Below are 22,873 nucleotides of genomic sequence, written 5' to 3'. Positions count from 1 at the left end.
ACTTTTTTCCCTCCTAAATGAAAAATGACACTGTACCTCACACTTCAGAAGCAACGACAGCACAGAGTCACTTGACAGACCAGCCGTGTCTTTGGGAATACATGTAATTGATCTGTTCCTCATTGAAATAATAGCCTGAGGACTTACTTCTAATAGGGGGAGGGGTGCTGACAAAGGCCAGGAAAGTGAACTTCAAGTTAGCTGGGTGAGAGTTGTGGCAATTAATGAGAAGAGTTGTTTTCAAAGGATTATATCCACAGGCAGGGTGCCCACTGTAGTCTGTCGTACAGCATAGTTTTGGGAAGCTTCCTAAGGGTTGGTTAGAAGGCAAAGTTGCTTTCATTTTCTAAAGTCAGAAGTAATCCAGTTTCTTTAATTCAGTTTGCCTTTTTAATTCTTTTAACATGGCAGTTTCCCAGCCTGCAATCTCCTGGGGAGGGGCACCAATAACACAAGACCCTGTTGCCTGGATCCATTCCAGGAGCGGTGTGGGAACCTCCAGGAGCAGGCTCATCCACACAGCTATCCCTGCCCATCTCTCCCATTTTGCAACATGTGCTTTACAATGCTAATGAGGGGTACAAACAGCCGCCATTCTAAAACTGGAAAATTTCATTCAAACCTCAGCTTTGTTTCTATAGCTGGCAGGGCCTCTTAAAAGCATTCTCCTCCCAACTGCAGTAAAGAAGCAGAGGCCAAGAACCTGGACAACAAAGAGGACCCCAAGAGAGACATACATGACTCTACATAGGAAGGAGAAAGAGACAAACTCTCCTGAGTAAATTGGGAGCGTGGGTGTCAAAGGGAAGGCTAGAAGGGGAGAGGGGAGGATGGGAGGTGAGCAGAGAAAAATGTATAGAGCAAAAAAACAATAAAAAAGAAGCAAAAAAAAAAAAAGAAAGAAAAGAATGAAAAGCAGCCGCAGAGGTCAGCTGAGGACATTGAACTAACTGATAGCGCTGACTTTTTCTCTCTCAGCCTGAGACCTCTTCTCCACCAAACTCTTACCTCATCATGCTGGGAACAACCTCACCAAAAGAGCTGCTCAAAACCTTTGCCACGTTTCCCCGAATTCCTGGCATTAGGAGTTTTGTGGAGGCTGGACAGATGGCTCAGCGGTTAAGAGTACTGATTGCTCTTCCAGAGGACCTGGGCTCAATTCCCAGCATCCACATGGCAGCTCACAACTGTCTATAACTCCAGGATCCATCACTCTCACGCAGACAATACATATGGGAAAAACGCCAATGCACATAAAACAAAAATAAATAAGAAAGATTTGCGCACTGTCTGCAGAGTACTCCCATATAATGGCCTACTTGTTACTGAAGGGTTAATGACCTAAAAGCCTCAGGTAGATGGAGCAAGTCCAGACAGTAAAGCCGACTTGTCTGATAACACCTGTGGGCTGTTGGGATCCAATGAGCTCCTGATAAGGAGATCGATGTACCTGCATCTGCTGCTATCTACCACTGTAAGGCTACAGAGGAACCAACCTGAAGATGTAATATACCACCCCTGTTTTCCCACGCACACAAAAGCCCCCCGTGCATGCACACAGTTGGAATGATGCAGGTCTAGAACCTAACTACTTTATCTTGGACTAGCTTTAGCCCCTAAATAGCCATGCCTTTCCCTCCTCTGTGTCAGGACTAAGAAATAGAGGAAAACCCTGTGACTAATAGATGAAAACTGTTTGGAATCTATCAAATTCTCAGGCTCCTCCTAGCTTCCAGGAACCCAAAAGCTAAGAATGTCATCAGATAGGCATCTACTGCCTGCAGAGAAGCTTTTTCTATCCTGCTGTAACCATCTCTCTGATGTACCCACCAATGTATTTTAAAATTGTCAGGACTTGCGACTGTCTTTATTCTGTAAAACCATTAGACTTCATGAGACTGTTTCCCTTCCCCATCCTGAAACAGGAGAATCATAGAGTCCATTCCAGAGGGTTTGGCCTTCAGCACCAGGGAGCCTCCCCCTATCTCCCTCTCCTAGCCCCCCTACTCCCGCTCCAATGATCTCTCTCTCTCTTTTTTTTTTTTTTTTTTGGTTTTTCGAGACAGGGTTTCTCTGTAGCTTTGGTGCCCGTCCCGGAACTAGCTCTTGTAGACCAGGCTGGCCTCGAACTCCCAGAGATCCGCCTGTCTCTGCCTCCCGAGGGCTGGGATTAAAGGCGTGCGCCACCACCGCCCGGCCTTCCAATGACCTCTTACTGAAAGCAGAGCAAAGCTTTGCTGAGGCTTTGTCTTAAGCTCTATTCCTGAGCCTCTGAAACTGCCCACACTACAAGGAAAGCATCCCCTGACGCAGGCTGAGCCCTTTGGAATGGACTCTAGAGTCTCTCATGTTCTGTTCTGCTAAGTCTCCTTTCTTGCTCTGTTTCTGAAACTAGTATGATTTTATCATCATCCACTTTACAGGATGACGGCTCATCAACAACCCTCAGTTTATGCTCCACAGATTTTAGCAGCCCAGGCATGGGTGTTCTGAAATAGCTTAAGAAATGTCAGGTGGTCCCTTGGAAGTCACATATGCCTGAAAACAAACATCATAAACTGCTTTACAACACTAGAAGGGCCCTCCTTCCCTGCTGAGAAAGGGTCCTGGTACATAAAAACAGCTTGGTTCCTCTGGAGGAAAGGTCTTGTGTGACATTTTACAATATAACGGTCACACTGTAAAGACCCCTTAGCCTACACCAGGTTAGATGTGACTACAGCCTTTTAACTTTAAAAATGCTACCCTCAAAGCCAGTACGTGCAGTAGGATCAAAAAACCCACTGCAATTGTTCTTGAGATCTCAGTATTCCTCATTGTCCGCTATGTTCAGCTAGTCCGGGTTTATCCCATGCTTTTTAAGACCTAGCCCAGCTGGCCTTGGTGTTCCTGATAGAACATCCCCATTGTCTCAGTGTATGGGTGCACCCCTCGTGGTCCTGAGTTCCTTGCTCGTGCTCCGTCTCATTCTGCTCCTGATTTGGACCTTGAGATTTCTGTCCGGTGCTCCCATGTGGGTCGTACTGGCTTTGTGGGAGCCTAGGCAGTTTGGATGCTCACCTTACGAGACCTGGATAGAGGTGGGCAGTCCTTGGGCTTCCCACAGGTCAGGGAACCCTGACTGCTCTTCGAGCAGATGAGGGAGGGGGACTTGATCGGGGGAGGGGGATGGAAATGGGAAGCGGTTGCGGGGAGGAGGCAGAAATCCTTAATAAATAAATAAATTAAAAAAAATAAAAAAGTAAAGCTTCAAAAAAAATAAAATAAAAAATAAAAATGCTACCCTCGTTTGTCTCTGCACCAAGTGTCTAAGGCCTGAGTGTACTCCTAGCATTCTAGAGAACTCACGATTCTCTCAATAGGCTTAATAAAGCATGGCGATCTGTAACGTCCTCACATGGATTATCATTTGAAGCCCCAGTGAGCTCTCCCACACCAACACAGGACCCAACCTCACTGGGCCTTCCGGGCTAAGGAGAGGTTGCGCTACATGTGAGGATTCCTTGACAAACATTCCAGGGTCACTGAAATCAGAAAGGTCTGGAAAGGCTGCTGTTTTCCCAGACAAAATGGATGAGTCCTTCTGACATCCTTAGGAGGTAAATTGGTGTACTGGATTCAGTTAAAAAGTTTGTGCCTTGTATAGGCCTCTTAGAGGAGCCTTCTTAGGGAGGAGAAGGATGGGCCTCTGAGGACCCATGGGGCAGGCCTCTTGGGGCGTCATTTTTTGATATTTTGAGGAAGATATGCCCCTTTGAGAAGCTTTAAAGTTTCTGAAGAAAATTTGTACTGAGGATCCGCCCCTTGTTGTCCTGTGCTATGCTGGGTTACCAATTGCAGAGGGCTTGGTTTTCTGATCCCACCTCTCAGGAGAGTTCTGGTTTGGTTTCAGTCTGCATGAATGACCAGCCAACTATATACATGACTCAGTACACACAGGGCAAGCTCTGTGGGGGTTGTTTTTTTGTTGGTTTGTTATTGGTGTTTCTGTCTTATTTTGTGCCCTCTCTCTTGGTTCTGAGAGGCAGGTGGACCGCACTCATTTTGGCTTCATGATGGCTTCTCTTGGCTGCACACTTCACTCTTGCTCTTTTGAGTCACAGGGTCACTGCAGCTTGGGTGCCTGGAGCATTCTTTACATTCTCTGTCCTTACGGTTGCCAGTATTTGTTATTTGCTCTGTGTATCCTCTCTTGTTATCAGTGGTCTTCCCAGTTACATACCCTTTCCTCCAGATCGGGGAATCTCCAAGCATACCAAACAGCTCCTGGAGTCACCTGCCTGGGAACCTTTCTTACTCCCGAGTCAGGACATGTGATGGGTATTACATAGAGTTGAGATGTCTATTTTTTATTGCTATTGCCTTTGCATTTATCTTTCTAATAAATTTCAACAAGCCACTTACTTTCCTCCTAATGCGGGGACCACCCAATCCAAGATTTTCACCCCTTCAATGTATACTGAAGAGATCTGAGGAGGACTGTGGTATTTCACTCTTCAAGGAAAAGCCGCACACTTTTTGTGAAGCCGACTGGCCTTCTATGAAGTAGATTGAACATTAAACCTCCCAAGGGTTTTTGGCGTTGGCTGCTGGTATAGACGCTGGGAGACTATGTTACTTTGAGAAAGCCTTCCTGTCCAAACACTCACAAATGAAAAAGCGCTAGTTCAGGAGCCACTACCACAGTTAAGGATGGTCCGCCTGGGTCACAAACTCCTTGTGGTGGTCTCAGATTGCCCCTTTCCTCTTCTAAGCAGAGATCTTTGAAGATTAGGCACTGCACTCCTCTTACTCCCCAGGACACTAGAATGTCCTCTGCCTGTCCACAGCTTAACCCAACGGCCCTTCTGTCTGAAGACCATTTCCTCACTCGGTCGTGCCGCCCAAATGATTCTTCCTCTGCTCCTCCCTGGCTCTCAGTCTCAGAGACCTACCCCACCTCTTCTCATCCTTGTCACTCAGCTCCCACTTAACATCTCACTCAGAGCCTGGAACTTAGTCAACTTCCATCTTCCTTCTCTCAAAGGGCTCCCCTGGTCCATAGGCAGTGAGCCATAGAGGCTCGCTGATGGAACCCTGTAAGACAACCCAGCTGCAACAGGACAGCAAATAACACAGGGTAAGTGGTGGCTGCAAGAGCAAGGGAGCAGGGGCTGCGGCTGTGATGCAGACAGGAACAAAGCAGCCCCTCCCATTTCCTTAGCCCAGCCAAGACCCCTGGCATCCTGATAGCCTTGCCAGCCTGGGAATCCAGGACCCCACCTCAGAATGACCACAAAGTAGAAGGCAAGTTTCAGTGTGGGGATGCCTCTTAGCTGTGTGGCTCAGGACAGACTGGAGGTCGGCTCTATATTAGGTCCTAATGCCTGCCATTTCTACTGTGTCTCTAAGTTTGCTTCTCCTGAGATAGGATATTCTTCCTGTTCTTGGGCCTCCTTTGCCTTAAGCCTGTGGTCTACCTTTGCCTCTGCCCTAGAGTCTGCGTACTCTTGATTTTATTTGTACTTTTCAGTTTTAAAGACACAGACATCAAGAGGGGGTGTGGGGGGAGGGGAAACAGCCTGATGTCAGAAGTTTTGAGTTCCTTTGTCTAATTTTCACTTTCTGTTTACTGCTCTTTAGTTTATCATACATTATTCTGCAACCTGATGTCTTTATAAGAAAAAAAATACTTATTAAGCTTTTCAAGTTGTTTGCCTCCACCTGTAGACACACACACACAAACTGGTTAAAGATCTGGGTTAATCCATGATTATCACAGGAAGCAGAGATGCAAGGCAAGGAGCTGAGAGCTTTCCATCCTGACCCACAGGCAGAGAGACCCTGAGTCTGGTCAGGGCTTCTGAAATCTCACCCCCAGTGACACACTTCCTCCAACAAGGCCACACCTCCTAGTCCTTTCCAAAGGGTTACACCAACTAGGGATCCAGCATTTAAATACATGAACCAATGGGGGCCATTCTCATTCACACCACCACAAACACTCCATGTCTGAAACCTCCCAATAACAGTTCCAGCTGTGGCCGAGTACCCAGAGATGGGCTTGGTATGTTATTACTCCTTTAAGAAAGGAGCGACAGGCAAGTCCTGGGCCCTCATCTGAGTATCCAGTCAACTCCTCGCTCTTGCCAGCTGGTTAAATGCAATCAGCGCTTAACTGTATTTGACATCAAGGTTGGAGAAACTAGGGCATACAGGCTAAAAAGTAAGAATGGGAAGAGGGCCCACCAATGCAGCAAGGAAAAAGCTGTTATATATATATGTTGTTTAAAGACCCCAGTGAAATTAGATATTGCCTAGTAAGCCCCCTTAGGAAAAAGTTCTTACAACAATGGTAAGTTTATTTATGACTAGTATTTGAAACTGTTAAATCAGAAAGGTTTATATATAAAGGTTATAATGGCTAGCTGTAATTCCAGATGCCCTTTGAATACATACACCCTTCTTCGTTCTGATTTACAAAAATGTTCCCCCATTCAAGCTCATGTATATCTTTAAAGCTTTTGCTGAAATTTAAACTTTCTTCCTCTCAGGATCTGTAAGACCATTGCGGGGTGGAGGGGGAAAATTGAAAAAAAAAAACCAAAACAAAAAATAAAACTATAAAATTCCAATCAGAAAAATAGCTCAAAACTTACAACAGAAAAGGTTACTACTTAGCAGTCTGTATACAGGTAATCTCAATTTGCTACAGTATGCCATGTATATAATCTGAATCCAACTATTGTTTAGAGTAATAAAATTTAAAAATAAATAGATACAAAAAGTCTTATAAATTATGAAGCTATTTATTTGGTTAAAAAGGTTAAAATATTGTAGGTAAGGATGGATTTTTTTTTACAATAAATAAATTTTGTCAAAAAATGATGGAATTTAAGGATGATGTATGTTTGATGACTGAGATTTACAAATTCCTAAGTTTATAATGGTCTATTCATGTTAGCAAAAAAATTAGATAAAGATAATGCCTAATCATGTATATCTTTGCTAACTTTGTTAAGTTTAACTATTAGAGAGACTGAACACATCAAAAAAACTACAGTAAAAATTAATTATACACCTTTTATTCTTATGTCTCTTTGAGAGTCGATCTTACTGTTCTTTCCTGTAACATATATAATTATATATGATAAAATGAGCTATTTAATAGAAATTATTCTTCAAATTAATTTAGAGTTTATAAAATTGCACTATAGAAGGATCAAATGAGGTCCCCAGTTTCCCCATTGATGGTTTTTACAGTTTAAAATGTATTTTGGTACTAAAAGGGCTTCATTTCAAAACTGTAATATAAAGGCTTAAAATCTTAACAGATAAAATTACGAAATCTTGCCAGTCTATTATAAACTGTTACAACAAAGATAGCTAAGACATAAATGTTAATTATTAGCCACCTTATAACTGATCAAATGTCTGCTTTTTATTTTTTATTGAGCTACATATTCTTTTCTGGCTTCTCTCCCTTCTTACCCACTCCTCTTCTACCTTTGCCAGAGGTACCCATGCTCCCCATTTACTCAGGAGATCTTTTCTTTTTTTACTTCCCATGTAGATTAGATCCATGGATGGCTCTCTTAGGGTCTTCTTTGTTGTCTAGGTTCTCTGGGGTTGTGAATTGTAGGCTGGTTTTTCTTTGCTTTATGTCTAAAAGCCACTTATGAGTTAGTACCAATGATGTTTGTTTTTCTGGGTCTGGGTTACCTCACTCAATATGATGTTTTCTAGATCCATCCATTTGCCCACAAATTTCAAGATGTCATTATTTTTTTCCCCACTGTGTAGTACTCCATTGTCTAAATATACCACATATTCTTTATCCATTCTTCAGTTGAGGGGCATTTAGGTTGTTTCCAAGTTCTAGCTATGACAAATAATGGTGCTATGAACCTAGTTGAGCACATGTACTTGTGGAATGACTGAGCATCCTTTGGGTATGTATCTAAAAGTTGTATTGCTGGGTCTTGAGGTAGGTTCTTTCCTAATTTTCTGAGAAATTGCCATACTGATTTCCAAAGTGGCTACACAAGTTTGCACTCTCACCAGCAATGAAGAAGTGTTCCCTTTACCCCACATCCTCTCCAGCATAAGTTGTCATCAGTGTATTTGATCTTGACCATTCTTACAGGCGTAAGATGAAATCTCAGAATTGTTTTAATTTGCATTTCTCTGATGGCTAAAGATGTTGAGCACTTCCTTAAGTGTCTTTCAATCATTTTAGATTCATCAGTTGAGAGTTCTCTATTTAGGTCTGCACCCCACTTTTTATTGGATTATTTGTTCTTTTGATGACCAATTTCTTGAGTTCTTTGTTTATTTTGAAGATCTGTCTGATGTGGGATTGGTGACGATCTTTCCCCATGACCAAATGTCTTTAATGTGTCCAAAATGTGTTTGTTGTTATGCTCAGCCCAAATCTAACTCGTTTACAGAGACAGAATGAGAGGGAGAAACCAATGTACCTTCCACTATACAGTCTTACATAAATGCTGTCAAAGTTAAGCCTAACTCAAGTTACTCAAAACAAGTTTAAAATAAGATTTGTTTAATATAAAATAATATTCAAAACCAGGTGTATTTTTTTTAAAAAGCTGGTTATAGAAAATTGAATGCTTTAGTAATGTAGGTTAAATTTACAGTACACTTACATGACAAGACATCCCCACGTTCAAGTAGTGCCCTTTCCCTTGAATGGACACAGACGCCATCAGAGTAAATTTCATTGTTACAGGATGAGAATGCATGGGAAAACAAAACTTACTGCTCTTGGTGTGTAGGCCAGAACAAGGAACACCTCCTCTTTATCTACAAGGAAGATGAATTCCTTTTCATGTCTTACATGACAGGGGACGAATTCTCTAACTCAGTGGATCTTAGTGTCTGCACCCATATCCTAAATATTTCAAGCAAAAGAGAGGCAAATAGCAATTAGTCTGTCCACGATGTCTCCTCAATTAACATGAGGCTGCTGCAAAAGGGGGAACCTTGTACCCCCACCAACCACCTGACTCAATGAGACCTGCATACTAGTTCAGTTGGCTATGACCATTACCTTGACTTTGATTGTTTTAGTGAAAACTCATCCCCAGGGCTAAGAGGTAATTACTTGATGTATAGGAAGACCCCCCCCCCAAAAAAAAAAGTTTTAGATAAGGTATGATAGAGCCTCTGCCACAGGGCCTGCCAGGCTGAACTATGGGAACTCATTTAAACACTAAGTTGCAGGTACCATGCCCGAGGAAAAGACCTGGACTGTGACAGTCCACTTTGACAGCCTGAGTCACCTTCTAGAGACTACAGGGACAGCTTCTCCAGCGCTGCCGCCATTGGAAGCAAACAGGTCTCCATGGAGCAGAAGCTTGAGGAACTCAACAGGGAACATTTGGAGATGGGCGTCACTATGACCTATCTTCCCTTCAGACTCATGGCAGTATTAGTCACCAAGTTTCCTATAAGACTAGTCACAGAGGTTCCCTAGGAATGGGGTCTGACACAAAATTTTAGAAACTACTACATTTGTTTGTAGAAAAGATCAAATCATGATTGTCCAATTAAAGCAAGCTGTATTTGGGGGTGAACCTGGGACTGGAGAGCTGGCTTTCTCACCCTAAGTTGGGATTTGAGAGAGCTCTCCCTGACGGCCTTTTGAAGTCTCTTTTATAGGAGACTTGCACAGGTGCAAGAATTGGCTGTTATACGTTGTTAGAAAGATACAATGAAAAGGAAGGAATAAGGGTAATGACATCTTGTGAGTGGGTTGTAAGCAGTTTATATCAGAGCTAAGAAGCAGGAGCTTATTCCTGACTACAAATAGAAACCTTAATTCACAAGGACTTAACACAGGACAAACAGGAACTTAAATAACTACAAACAGAAACCTTAGCTTGCAAGGACTTAAGAGAAACAGAAACTTATTTTTAATGTCTTAGCTGCAAACAGAACCCTTAACCATCAAGGTATATTGTTCCTGTTTCAGTCTCCCTTTAACTCACGAGGTATTTTGTTCCTGTTTTGGTCTCCCACATGATCATAAGCAAACCAAACAGACGAGTTCAAGAAATGATCAGTGCTTTTTACAGAAGTCCCCTTTGTGGCACTGTGCCACGGCCCACATGTAAAATGCCTCTTGGCTACAGAGCAGAGTGTATCTCCAGAGACCTTCGGAGAACTAAGACTTGCCCATGGCTACTGTCTGAACGACAGTGTGCCTCCCACCCTTCTCTCAAGGTGCAACTGATGGATCTCGTACGTTACCCAAATCTTTGTGAGGAGCTTGGGGAAGGGTGAGGATGTAGGGTTCCTGTCTTGAAAGCTAAGACACTGTAGATACAGATGAGGGGAGGTTTTCAGGCAACAGAAACTTTGTCACAAGTCTCAGTCTGCTGATTCTGACTCCTGAACACAATCTGCCGTGACACCATTTGATGTGGGAGGTCCTTTTGTCTATGTGTTGTTTTTATTGGTTAATGAATAAAGAAGCTGCTTTTGGCAGAGTATAGCCAGGCTGGAAGATATATATATATATATATATATATATATATATATATATATATATATATATATATATAGAGAGAGAGAGAGAGAGAGAGAGAGAGAGGAGAGAGGGCAGAGTCAGAGAGTCATGTAGCCCCACCAGAGACAGATGCTGGAACTTTACCTGGTAAGCCACAGCCTTGTGGCAATACACAAATTAATGGAGATGGATTAATTTAAAGTATGAGTTAGCAAAAAATACACTTAGGCTATTGGTCAAACAGTATTACAGATAATATGGTTTCTCTATGACTATTTTGGGGCTAAGCAGCCGGAAACAAACAGGCGGCCTCCTACAACAACTATTTCAGAAGCTGGCTAAGGAGTTGCTCATGGCGGAACTTGTACTTCTCCAAGCTCCTCTTACCCAGACAGCAACAATGGAGTCGGAAAAGGCTCTGCAAACTCCTACCCCAGCAGCCCAGGAAGAAGGCAAGCCAAATGCTTTTACTCAGCCAGACTGTCCCAGAGACCAGGGCCATGATGATGACATGGAACTGAGGTTGTCACTAGACTGAGAGTGGGCACTTGAGGCAAAACTAGGGAAGGGCACTCAGAAGAAGAACAACTTGTAACCTACCAAAAATACCACAGCCTCTGGATGGAGAGGGCCCGCACACAGCACCTGGAGCCACAGCAGTCTTCATAGGAGCGGCATCTGCAGGAGAGAGGGCAGAATTCTGGGTAAAAAAGATTCAGTTTTCCTCATTGTGTGGTTCCATCAGACTCCCTACAAGCATAAGCACTTAGAAAAATCACAATGGATTCCTTCTGGGGAGTCTTCAGGACCAGAAAGGGCACTGAGTCTACCAGACTCATGCTCCAAGGAATCTCTGCAACACAGGAATACTAACAAGGACTTGTCCTATGCTGTGGGTAACCTTTGACCTTGGGGAAGGTGGGACTGCCTCCAATGCCCTCGCAAGCTAAAAGCAAAGGTTACAGAGTCAAGTTAAGAGAAAGGGCTTTGTTCTGGTCGGACACTTTCTATCTATGTGATTTCTCTTATTAAATCTATCAACCTTAGCTTCTTTAATAGCAAATCAGATAGAATGATGGGGACCCTTCAAATGCTGATTTCAGGGCCTCGTCTTTATAAAGACTATGTGTTCCCATAATCCTTTACCTACCCAAGGCCTCTGGCAGGACCCTGAGTCACGGGACATGTTCAGGGGCTGTCCTAACCCAGAAGAGCCACCCATGAAATTACTTCTTACAGGCACCAATCTAAGTGTTTTGTTAAAGTCTAGTAACCATATGTAAGGTGCAAACAACCACAGAACAACACTCCAGGACTGCTGCACCCCCTCTTTGCTCTGGTTACTGTCTGCTGATAGCAACAGTGAACTCGCCTGGGGTGACGCCTAACCTTGATTGTTAACCTGACCAGACGTGAACATCTGGATGTGGCTGAGGATGGGTGTTAAACTTCCAGAGGTTTAACTAAAGCAGGGAGACTGCTCTGAGTGTGAGTAGGCTTCGTGAGCTGTGGTCTCAGGTCGACAGACAGTGAAAGTGAGCGTAGCAAGGACATTCACACCCTCTGCTTCCTGGATGCAGGTGCACAGAGACGGGCTGCCTCATGTTCCTACCGCCTCAGCTCCAGCCATGCTCCCCGCTATGACTTCTCACCATGACGGATTGCAGAAAGGCAAAATAAACCTTCCCTTACTCAAGTGCTTCTCTCAGGAGTTATTACTTTTTAACAACAAGGAAAGTCAGCCAGCCAGGAGGTCAGTAGCTTCTAGAGCACTGTCACTTTGAACACAGCACTGACAATGGGGCACCTTCTCTACTCCCACCTGATTTACCTCTTTGTTCTTAGCCCCGCTGCTTGGAAACTGAAAGATGACATGAAAGCAGTACCCTTATGCCCATGGCTGGAGGTCCCTTGAGCTGAGCCTATAACAGGAAGCAGAAGCTGCTCTTTGATTTCAACTTCAGGGGTTCTTTGTACTGTACTTTGCATTGAAACTTTGTAGTGGCTATAGAGACTCTGAGAGAAGACTGCATTTATGTTAAGCTCTCGCTATGGTTAGCAGGTAACAATCATTAAAAGCCTGGCATAATGTGACAAGTGACAGAGGTACAGGTGTGGTGTTGGTGTGGGGGGGACCCACATGTACTTAACAATAGTTCTTTTCCAACTGCTGCAATCTCTGTGGTCTTAACTAATGTTATGAAGGTGAAAACGGATGAGAAAAGGTTAGATGTCTCCTTTTATAAAAAATATTTTCTGAAACAGACTTCTGTTGTATACAAATACATATGCAATAGGCTGTAACATAAATTGTATTTTTCAGAGCAACTTTTGGGGATGTCCAAACAAACAAATAAAAAAAAACCAAAAACCTGAATATGATTAAAGTGCTATTATATCCAAAATTGGCTTCTGTCTTCTCCCTGGGCACATCTGGGTGTCCCCAAGTCCCAGCCTCTGGGCTCTGAGGTGACTTTCTACTGTCAGTAGCCCCAAGATAAGATCTTCTGATCTCTTACATCTTCTGGAGTAATACAAAATTGGCCAAATGGTCACTTTTGCTTCCAACTGTACTACTTGATATCTTGCAATCATCAATTTTACAAGGTGTAATTCTCACAAGGGTACTGTTAATGGGAACACTCTGTTCACCTGCTGCGGACAGGCACTGTTTTCTGTCCTGCCCGCACAGGGGCTTTGGGGAGCCAGGTGAAGCTCTTCTGAACTACTGCTCTCCTGCTCTGCAAGAATCCCTCTCTGGGCTTTACCTCAGCTCTAACAGGAGCTGCTCTCCTCCCCTGCCAACTAGAGAATCTGTGTATGTGGCAACAGTAAACCAGAAGGGAAATCTCATTCTGTGGCCAGCTGCCTGATGGGGTCTATTCAATCCACAGTTCTGCATAAAAGATGCCATGGGTGGACACTGATACATTTAATGCTCAGAATGGTTTTCACACACTGCATTTGCTAAAATGTTTCACTTTTCCTGTTACCCTTCTAAGGAAGCAGCTACTCAACCCAAGCCTAGACATCCTACAGATCTTCGAGGCAGGAAGACAGGCCAAGCTTATAAACATACTTAGAGCACCTTGCCTAGAATTCTGGGAGCTCTTGTATATTTAGAATTTGAATATATAGGTAACGATTACCTGCATTTGTTGCTGTAACAACAGATGCAGCCCTCCATCTGAAAACCCATCTCTCCCAGAATATCATGAGCATAGTGGGTTGTGAGTTCTTCATTCAGACTCTTCCTTTCAGTAAGACTCAACAGCCGAGCCTAAGTTAGGTTTTCAGTTTGGAAACTGCAAGCACATACTGACAAATGACTGTTTTCTCCTCTCAAAACACAAGGCATTCATTATGGCCCCTTCAGCTACACATCCGTTCACTCTTCAGCATCCTTAGGGCTCCTCTGCATCTCTGGCCTGACTCTCAGTGTCAGATGCCCGCAAATGTTTCCCAGCGAAAGCAACACACACCTATTTACCCAAGGTTAATACTCTCACCCCCTCTCCTTCAACTGCTTTCTTTCCAGTAGACTGGAGGATGAGGCACATCCTGCTGCCATTTCAAATATGGGCAATTATAAACTAAATGCTGACTACAACCTCGAGCTTAGTTCAGTGTAGAAAGTATTACTGGGTGGCATAATGTACTGAATAAGTCCACCCTCTAACACACGTGCCCAATGCCTGAAAAAGCATTTGTGTTCCAAAGGAAGTCATTAATACCAAACTGGGTGCAGAGCAGATGGTGATAACAGAATGGATTTTCCATCTCGTTCTACTGTGGACCAGATACACCAATCCCCAGACTGGCAGTAGAAAATAACACCATTCTTACCCACACTCACTGGTCAGCACTTCTAATTATATGGGCCTGCAGTTTCCGTTTGGAAATGGCTGTCTGTTAGCCAAGGCTTCTCGCTGCACGCTGGGATCCAAATGTAGATCGCATCAGAGAACAGGACACATTACCCTGAGCAGGTGTTAATCTGTAATTCAGTATATTCCAAAGATAACGCTAGGGTGTCTATGTTTCTCTCCGGATGAATGAGAAGTAATGTAATGTAGTCCTTAGGGTGGCAAGAATAAGTCTGGGTACTTGTGGGCCATGAGTTTGCAGTCTGTGCCAGCGTCAGTTAAATAATATAAAAAGTGAGACGGTCCTTCTGCAGAGTTTTTAAGGATGAGAAATAAGCACGTGTCATTATTAGCACTGTCCAGAAGTAAACAGGATCTGGCCTTTAGACACATTTATTCTATAAATGGAATAGGTGGACATATTAAGTTAGAGAATGTTCAATGTCAATAAAATACAAATATTTCTAGTTTGAAAATAGTAAAATATTGGCATATAAATATTTCCTTTTGGGTTTGGTGTGGTGGTCCAAGCCTTTAACACCAGTACTTGGGAGGAAGATGCTGGGAGATCCCGTGGTTTCTTAGCCTGGTCTACATAGTGAGTTCTAGACCAGTCAGCACTATATAGTGAGACATCGCAGGAAAATAATTCCTTTCCCTTTTGGTTACTGTGATGGACTAGATGAACTTGTCCCCCTCTCCTGCATCTACCACAAGATTCATATTCAGAAATGCAAATCACTAATAGGACGGCATGTTAAGGTAAGTCTTGGCGAGTCATCAGGTCATTAAGGTGACGCCCTTGGGAATGAAATTAGTGCCTTTATAAGACCAGGCAGGAGACAGCTTGCTTTTTCTCTACAGGGAAGATGGCTGTCTACAAACCACACTGGGTCAGCTGGTACCATCATAGGTTTCTAGCCTCAGGAGTAATAGAAATACAAATGTTTGCTGTTTTAAAGCAACCCTTGAAATTGTAACAGTAACCTGCCCAGGCAGATGCTAAATAGTTATTAGTTAAAATGATATGTAGGAAATTAACCCTGAATGTGGTAGAGCAGCTGTAACCTGAGCGAAGGGGGGCAAAGTATAAGAGGTCGTGACAACTGGCAGCTGCTATCATCATGGGGCAGTGTTGGACAACAGGATATGGCTAATAATTAAGCTGTATACTTTTATACTTTACATACTATTTGACTTACTATTTAATTGTCAGCCAAGGACAGTAGCATGTCTGCAGTGACAGCAAGTCAGGAGCCTAAGGCAGCAGAAGAACGATTTAAGTCCAGGATTTCCAGTTCAGTCTTGGCAACACCGTGACTCTCCAACTTATTGGAAAAGAAACCCTTTCCCTGAATACAGCCTTCAGTCTCCACAGAGCATTCTCTTCCTTTCCGTGTTCGTCACAATAGCAGGGTTGGCTTTTTATTGTTGTTTTTGTTTCCTTTTGGCTTTGTTTGTTTCTCTGCAATATTAACTATTTTCATTTGAAGTCTGAACCTGTTTATACAACTCTACCAATTACAATTCTTCCCTCAATGGGAGACCACGCCCACGTTGGATACAATCTTGACTTTCCTTTATCAGGAAGAATCCCAATTTGTTCCCATTTCCACACACACAGTTAACATTTTTACCAACTATAACACATGGTAGAGAACCTCCCACCAACTCAACCCTTTTAAAAAACATAGCTCTCACCTTACATGGAATGTGAAAGAGTTTATTCTGGAGCCATTTTAAATGACATGGCCCGGACACACAGATTTAACCTTACCCTAACTTCCATGCTCCAACATGGAGGCAGTTTCATGAAGTCTTATAGTTTTACAGAATAAAGAAAATCATAAATCCTGACTATCTTAAAACGCATTGGTGGGTACATCAGAGAGATTGTTACAACAAGATAGGGGGAGCTTTTCTGTAGGCATTAGATGCCTATCTGATGGCATTCTTAGCTTTTGGGTTGGTGAAAGCTAATAGTCTGCTAAGTTAATAAACTAGGTTTTATCTATTAGTGACGGGATTTTAGTTCTGATACAGTGGTGGGAAAGTCTACCATTAACATCCAATTCAGTCTTTGTTTTTCATGTATAATACAATTTCATCATTTATGGACTCCTTCCAGCACAATCTAAAGGACTACTTCTCAAACCTTACTTTTAGGGTGTTTTCCTATCCTAGAAAAGTTCTCCCGATCTGAATGAGGCGGCAGGAAGTCCCGCCCATGTAGAACCTTTTTAACCTATTTTAATTGCCTACACCTAGCAGGTATGTGTGTGGGGGTGGGAAGTGTGGAGTCCAGGTGGATGGGGAAAGCTGTTTTGCTTTTCTAATCAGTTCAGAAAAATTGTTGACGTATAACTGATATACAAAGAGCTGCATTTATATGATTTGATTTATATAATCTGATAAGTTTGGAGTGAGTCTGGATGCATGAGATCCTCACTGTAGTTCATGGAACAGACATTCTGAGCATTTTAATAGTGTACATCTGTGCATATGTAACATATCTTTTAAAAATAATTTCCATCTCTACAGCATCAGGGCTTTTATCTATCTTGCTATCAGGTCAAAAGCGTCACAGATTGAGGATACATTATACATTTCTGATTCATTTTCTGTAAACCTCAGTTGACTTTAGGTCAGAACCTTCTTTCCTGGTCTGTTTCGATTTCCCTACAAGAAGGGGTGTGCTTGTCTGTTGAGACAGACTATGATGGTCATTAAACTCCTATCTGATCAATATGTCTAAGATCAAAGCCAATGGGGTGGCTTCAAGGAGAGACGCCGGCTGCCAGCCCTTTCTTGTGAGATCTATTTATTACAGGCAGAAACCTCCTCAACCTTGAATAAGCACAAATTACTTGCATTTAAGGTGGCTTGTAGCATTTATTGGAAGAAATCACACTTTTATTTCCACTCTGAGGGAAAGTATCATAAATATTGTAAACCCTATAATTAACAGTCCAGAGGGAATAGAAAGAGCTCATTTTCTTATAACTGGTACTGCTGAATAACCCAGCTACAGCAGGTCTTCACACTTCTGCTGAGCTTAACTAACTCCACAGAGTTTTGGGAAGTGTATACTCTGTTCCTAGGATCTAGATTTTTCTTCTTTTTCTTCATTTTACAAATTGCTGCACATTTAAAATCAGTTCAATTCAGGTCTGTCTTTGGAAACAGGCTTTCTAATTTCTGATTCAGTAAGATTCAGATTAAGATATGGTAAGATTAGGAAATATGCACCCTGCCAGCACAGCAGGGTAAGATGGGAAATGAAAAAGTCAAAATCTTCCCAGAACCTTGTAATATTTTAATCTGCTAACAAATTTATAACCATTGAAATCACACAGCACACAAAATGCAAATGAAGAAATATGAATTTGGCAATGTGGTACGAAAGGGAGACAATTCTATTACCCTGATCTAGGAATTGGAGTTTAGGTTGATGACTGACATATTTTCTCAGCTTAATCCTTCCTTGCTCTGCTGTCTCAGTCTATGTAGGCAATTTAAGAAACAGTACAGGTTGGGTGATTTATAAGCGTTCTATCTCCAGCGCTCCCCAGGCTGGGAATCAAGGGCTGTGCTCAGCTGTCTCACTCACCACAGAGAAGAACGGGGTTTTAGAAAGCAAGGGGAATGGGTGCTGGGGAGCACACTGGAACAAGAGTTTGTCTCCATACCCCTCTCCAGAGTGAGGACAGACCCTGTTTTAGTTACTTTTCTGTGACAAACAAACAAACAAACAAAACAAAACAGAACAAAACAAAATGCCATGACCAAAGGTAACTTAAAAAGAAAGGGTTTATTTAGTTTCTTGCTCCAGAAGGATAGCGCTCATTATGGTGAGGAAGGAATGACGACAGGCAGAGAAAGATGGAGACAGAGGCAGGAGCTGGCTGAAGCAGAGCGAACAGGAAGTAGGGCAAGGCTCAAAGCCCTCAAAGTCCAGCCCCAAGGACAGACTTCCTCCAACAAGGTTACACCTCCTAAACTCCACAACATGCACACAGGGGCCACCAACTGGAACCAGGTGTTCAAATTCATGAGCCTCTGAAGGCCATTTCTCATTCAGATGACCACAGGCACCGAGCGTCAGTCCCAGTGTCCACACTGGGGCCCCGAGAGGTGGATCTCACACTGGTACCTCTATAACACAGGTAAAGTGACTACAGGCACTGGTTCACAAACCTTCCTGGGCTCATGGTCAGCTGCACTGCAGCTTCCTAACTAAGACACTCCCTCTTCCAGAGAGAAGGGAGGCTCAACAGTCTCAGGAAGCAAACAAAACTTCCATATCTCTGAAAGCTAACGCCTACAATATTCTCAAGGTTATACACCAGTAAGCAACTGCAGGGGACAAGGTGCTTCTTCTGGCCAAGCCACCCTTCAGCTCACTTAGGGAGCCCCAGAGATGCAACGAGTCATCCCTCATACTGAGGTAGGCTTTTCCATGGCACCACTGCCTTAGAGTGACTTCGACGCCTCTCGTAAGTAGCCCGAAAGACTCACTAAGGTACACTTGAACAAAACAGTTTCTTTGGTTGGCTGTTAGCATCCTATCTGCGGTAAGTTCACGTCTCTCCAGGAAAAGCTGTTCAACGCAGTATGAAACCCAGAAATGGCAATTTACTCATTCGATATTGCTTATAACACAAGCCGACTAAGTTCTTGAAAAGAAGCTTCTGTGCAAGAGCAGACGTGGGGCCTTTAAAGGACAGCGGCATTCAGAGCAGAGCTAGGAAGAATGGGCCCTGTCGGGTGTAGACAAGCCACAGACAAGCCTATCTCCATCTTTGATTGGAACACTGCCCGTCCTCCTAGGTTCTCTTCCATCCTTTCCCTCGGTCACTCAGTGCATGGCTTCCCCTCCAGCAGTAAGGACTCATTTTCAAAGAAGCATCTTCATTCCTTCAAGTACATTAACATCTGAACCAGAACCAAGAGCTCTTCTGTCACTCTGCCCCGTCGCCATGTCAGAGATGTGACTCAAACATGCAGAAGGCATCTGAAGATATTCAGGTCCAGGGAAATGGCCAGGCATACAGTGATCTGTTATTGCATTGATCTTAAGGTCTCCTCAAGCATCCTAACAGAGTCAAGTCAGGCATCGTCTCTGAGGTAAAATCTGCCAACACTTATACGACTCTGGGGTTACTTCCTGTTTTCAATCATTTGTTTACAGTCAAAAAGACTCAATCACTAGCCAGGTAGTGGACAAACTTGAACAGGAGCACTTAAAAGCCTTCTTGGGTGGGCAGTACACAGTGTGTGATCATTTCCCTGCCTGGGCCAGGGGGACAGGCATAAATCATGTGGGCGATCCATTAGTTTAGCTCATGATACCCTAGAGAATTAATCAACTTCAATAGAGATGACATCAGCCCTTCTCCACTTTCTCCCATGGCCAAAAAAAATTCCTCAGATAATAGAATACAATGGCTTTTCCCTCCCTTTGAAACCTCTCTCATTCTGGAAATTTCTCTCACTTTCCTCAAGTGTGACAATGCAGTATTATGACAATATCTCTCACTTTCTAAGAGACTGGAACTTTTGCTGGACCTCACAGCCAAATTAATAATCTACCTTTAAGTCACTTAAGATTGAAGACCCATCTCCTACTGTGTACTCAAACTAATTTGCCTTTAAGAGAACAATGTACCAACCAACCCTGCTTGCCTTGGATTCCCCAGGTAACCAACTTTCACAACCTAAGCTAATGCAGGGCTGGAATCTTAAATTATGTACTCTCCCATGCCCATGACCCAGATAACGCAAGTGTTATCATTTACTGAAAGCAGCAAATACAGAGGTTGAAGGCAACTTCCTAAAATCAGCCGTAAAGGTCGAAAGCATCCATTTAAGGTTATGGGTTGGTAAATAATGATGTTTGTTATCTGGGTCAGTTGGGGTCCATTGGAATCAGAAACTTAATCCCTTGTGAAAACATAAAGATTTCCCTAAAGTATCCCTTTCCTTCCCCAGGTGATGCTTTATATGCTGTTTAAAAAACACAGAGTGAAGTCTTTTGTTAGGGACAGACACATGTGAGACAGAAGACACAAGGAACATGAAGTAAAGAATTCAAATCTGGACTTGCTCTTGGCTAAATCTCTCCAAAGTGGAAGTGTTTTGATTTCTTTCCTTAATGTGACACCAAGGCATTATTGGTGACTCAGCTAGTCATTAACACATATACTTCATGCATGCAATTTCTCACTTTGGAAAAGTTCTTTTTAAATTTTTTAAAATTTTATTTATGTGTACTGATACATCATTTCCCCTCTTCTCCCTCCAACTCCTTCCATGGTCCTTGTGTTCTCCCCTAAATTCATGGACTTTTTTCTTTAATAATTGTTGTTACACATATATTTATATCTGTGGTAGTTTAAATAAAAATGCCCCCTCCGGTCCCATAGGCAGTAGCACTTTTAGGAGGTGTGACCTTGTTCTAGCAGGTGAGGCCTTGTTAGAGGAAGTATGTCACTGGTGGGCTTTGAGGTTTCAGATGCTCAAGCTACGCCCAGGGTGCCACTCTCTTTCTGTTGCCCCAAGGTTCAGATGTAGAACTCTCAGCTTCCTCTTCAGCAAACAGACTCATCTCTGAACTATACGCTAGCTCCAATAAAAATGCTTTCCTTTATAAAAGTTGGTGTGGCCATGATGTCTCTTCACAGCAACCTCGTTTGTTCTGAATCTTTGTTTTCTGAGTTCTTTGTTATATACTCTGACTATTAACCCTCTCCCTATATAGCTAGTAAAGATTCTCTCCAACTCTGTGGGCTTCTTCACTCAACTGATGTTTTCTTCACTGTATAGAAGCTTTTTATCATTACGAGGTTCTACTTGTCATTTGCTAGCCTTAAATCCTTGACAAATGGAGCCCGATTCAGAAAACCCTTTCCTACACCTAAATCTTGCTGAAAACGTGTTATTTGATCCATCTGGAGTTAATTTCTGTGTAGGCTGGAAGACATGGGTCTAATTTCATTCTTCTATATACGGACATCCATTTTTCCCAGCACCATTTGTTGAGAATGTTGTCCTTTCTCCAGTGTGTATGTTTTCAGTAATTTTGTCAAATATCAGAAGGTGGTAGTGTGTGGACTGGCATTTGGTTCCGCTAGCTGTTCTATTGATCTCCATGACAGTTTTTGTGCCCAGGGCCATGCTTTTTATTACTGTTGCTAAGCAATATACGCCACAAATTTCAAGTGGAAATCCTTCCAGCACTGTTCTTTTTTTGGTTCTGGGTTGCTTTGGCTACCCAAGGACTTTGTGGGTCCATATGAGTTTTAGGATATTTTTGTCTGTCTCTGAAATATGTTGTGGGGGTTTTGGCTGGGACTGCATTGAATCTGCAAGTTGCTTCTGTTAGAATGGTTATTTTTTTTTGTATAATAATTCTAAAGAGCATGGGAGGTCTTCCTATTTTCTCATGTATTCCTCAATTTCGTCAGAGATGCAGTTTTAATTGTAGGTCTTTAATCTCCTTGGTTAGATTCATTACTAGATTTTCTTGGGTGGGAGTGTTTCCATAATCTTTCTCAGCATGGTTATGTTGATATATATAGAAAGGCTACTAGTTTTTGCAATCTGGCTATGAACTCTGCCATTTTGCTGCAATCACTGATGATTTCCAGAAGTTTTCTGTTGTAATTTTGGGAATCAACTTTCGTATAACATCCTCTGCAAATAGGGATGATTTTACTTATTTTTATCCCTTCGATTTTTCTTTCATCTGACTGCTTTAGTGCTAGAGCAATTTTACTCAAAAGAAATGGGGATAGTGAACAGCCCTGTCTTGTTCCTGATTTGAATAGAGTTGTTTTATTTTTCCATTTTGCATAAATATTGGCTGTATATCTGTCATGGACTACCTTGATTATTCTGAGGCGCATTTCCTCCAGTCTTACAATCTCTAGGACTTTAATCATAAAGGCATGTTGAATTTTGCTTCCAAGCTTTTATTGCGTCTACTTATACAATCATGTGGGTTTTGTCTGATTTATTGCATTTATTAGTTTACATGTGCCAAACCATCCCTGCGTCTCCAGAATAAAGCCAACTTGATGACAGTACATGCTTGTATTTGGGTTGTAAGTACTTTATATCATGTTCATCAGGAATTCTGGCTAGGAGTTCTGAGGTTTTATTGTGTTTTTAACTGGTTTTTGTACTTGTACTATCACTGTTTCAATCTATGTATTTGTTATAGAGCTGTTTAGGTCTCTTGTTTTAACTTTCGTGATTTTGATGAATCTAGAATTGTTTTAACTTTGGTGATTTTGATGAATCTAGATTTTTTTCCATTTATTTTAGATTTTGTAACTTAATGGACTCTACGGTTGTAAAGCATTCCTTTGTAATATTCTGAATTTATTTGGTATTTGTTGTAATGTTTCTCTGTTAATTTCTGATTCTGTTCATTTGAGCCTTTCTCCTCCTCCTCCTCCTCCTCCTCCTCCTCCTCCTCCTCCTCCTCCTCCTC

At 42.5% G+C, this 22,873-nt stretch overlaps 1 protein-coding gene across 1 annotated transcript in view; it reads right to left on the bottom strand.

Annotated features, from left to right (window-relative positions):
- Positions 1-22,873, bottom strand: part of Vopp1 (VOPP1 WW domain binding protein) — a 66,084-nt gene that overhangs the window by 8,284 nt on the left and 34,927 nt on the right. Inside the window, exon 3 of the mRNA XM_075955326.1 lies at positions 11,111-11,188. Coding sequence (XP_075811441.1) covers positions 11,111-11,188 — 78 coding nt within the window. The remainder of the gene's footprint in view (positions 1-11,110; positions 11,189-22,873) is intronic.

Source organism: Microtus pennsylvanicus, chromosome 21, assembly GCF_037038515.1.
Source record: "Microtus pennsylvanicus isolate mMicPen1 chromosome 21, mMicPen1.hap1, whole genome shotgun sequence".
Classification (NCBI taxonomy): domain Eukaryota; kingdom Metazoa; phylum Chordata; class Mammalia; order Rodentia; family Cricetidae; genus Microtus; species Microtus pennsylvanicus.
The sequence above is the reverse complement of the archived record's forward strand: the minus strand, read 5'-3'. Positions and strand labels throughout refer to the sequence as shown.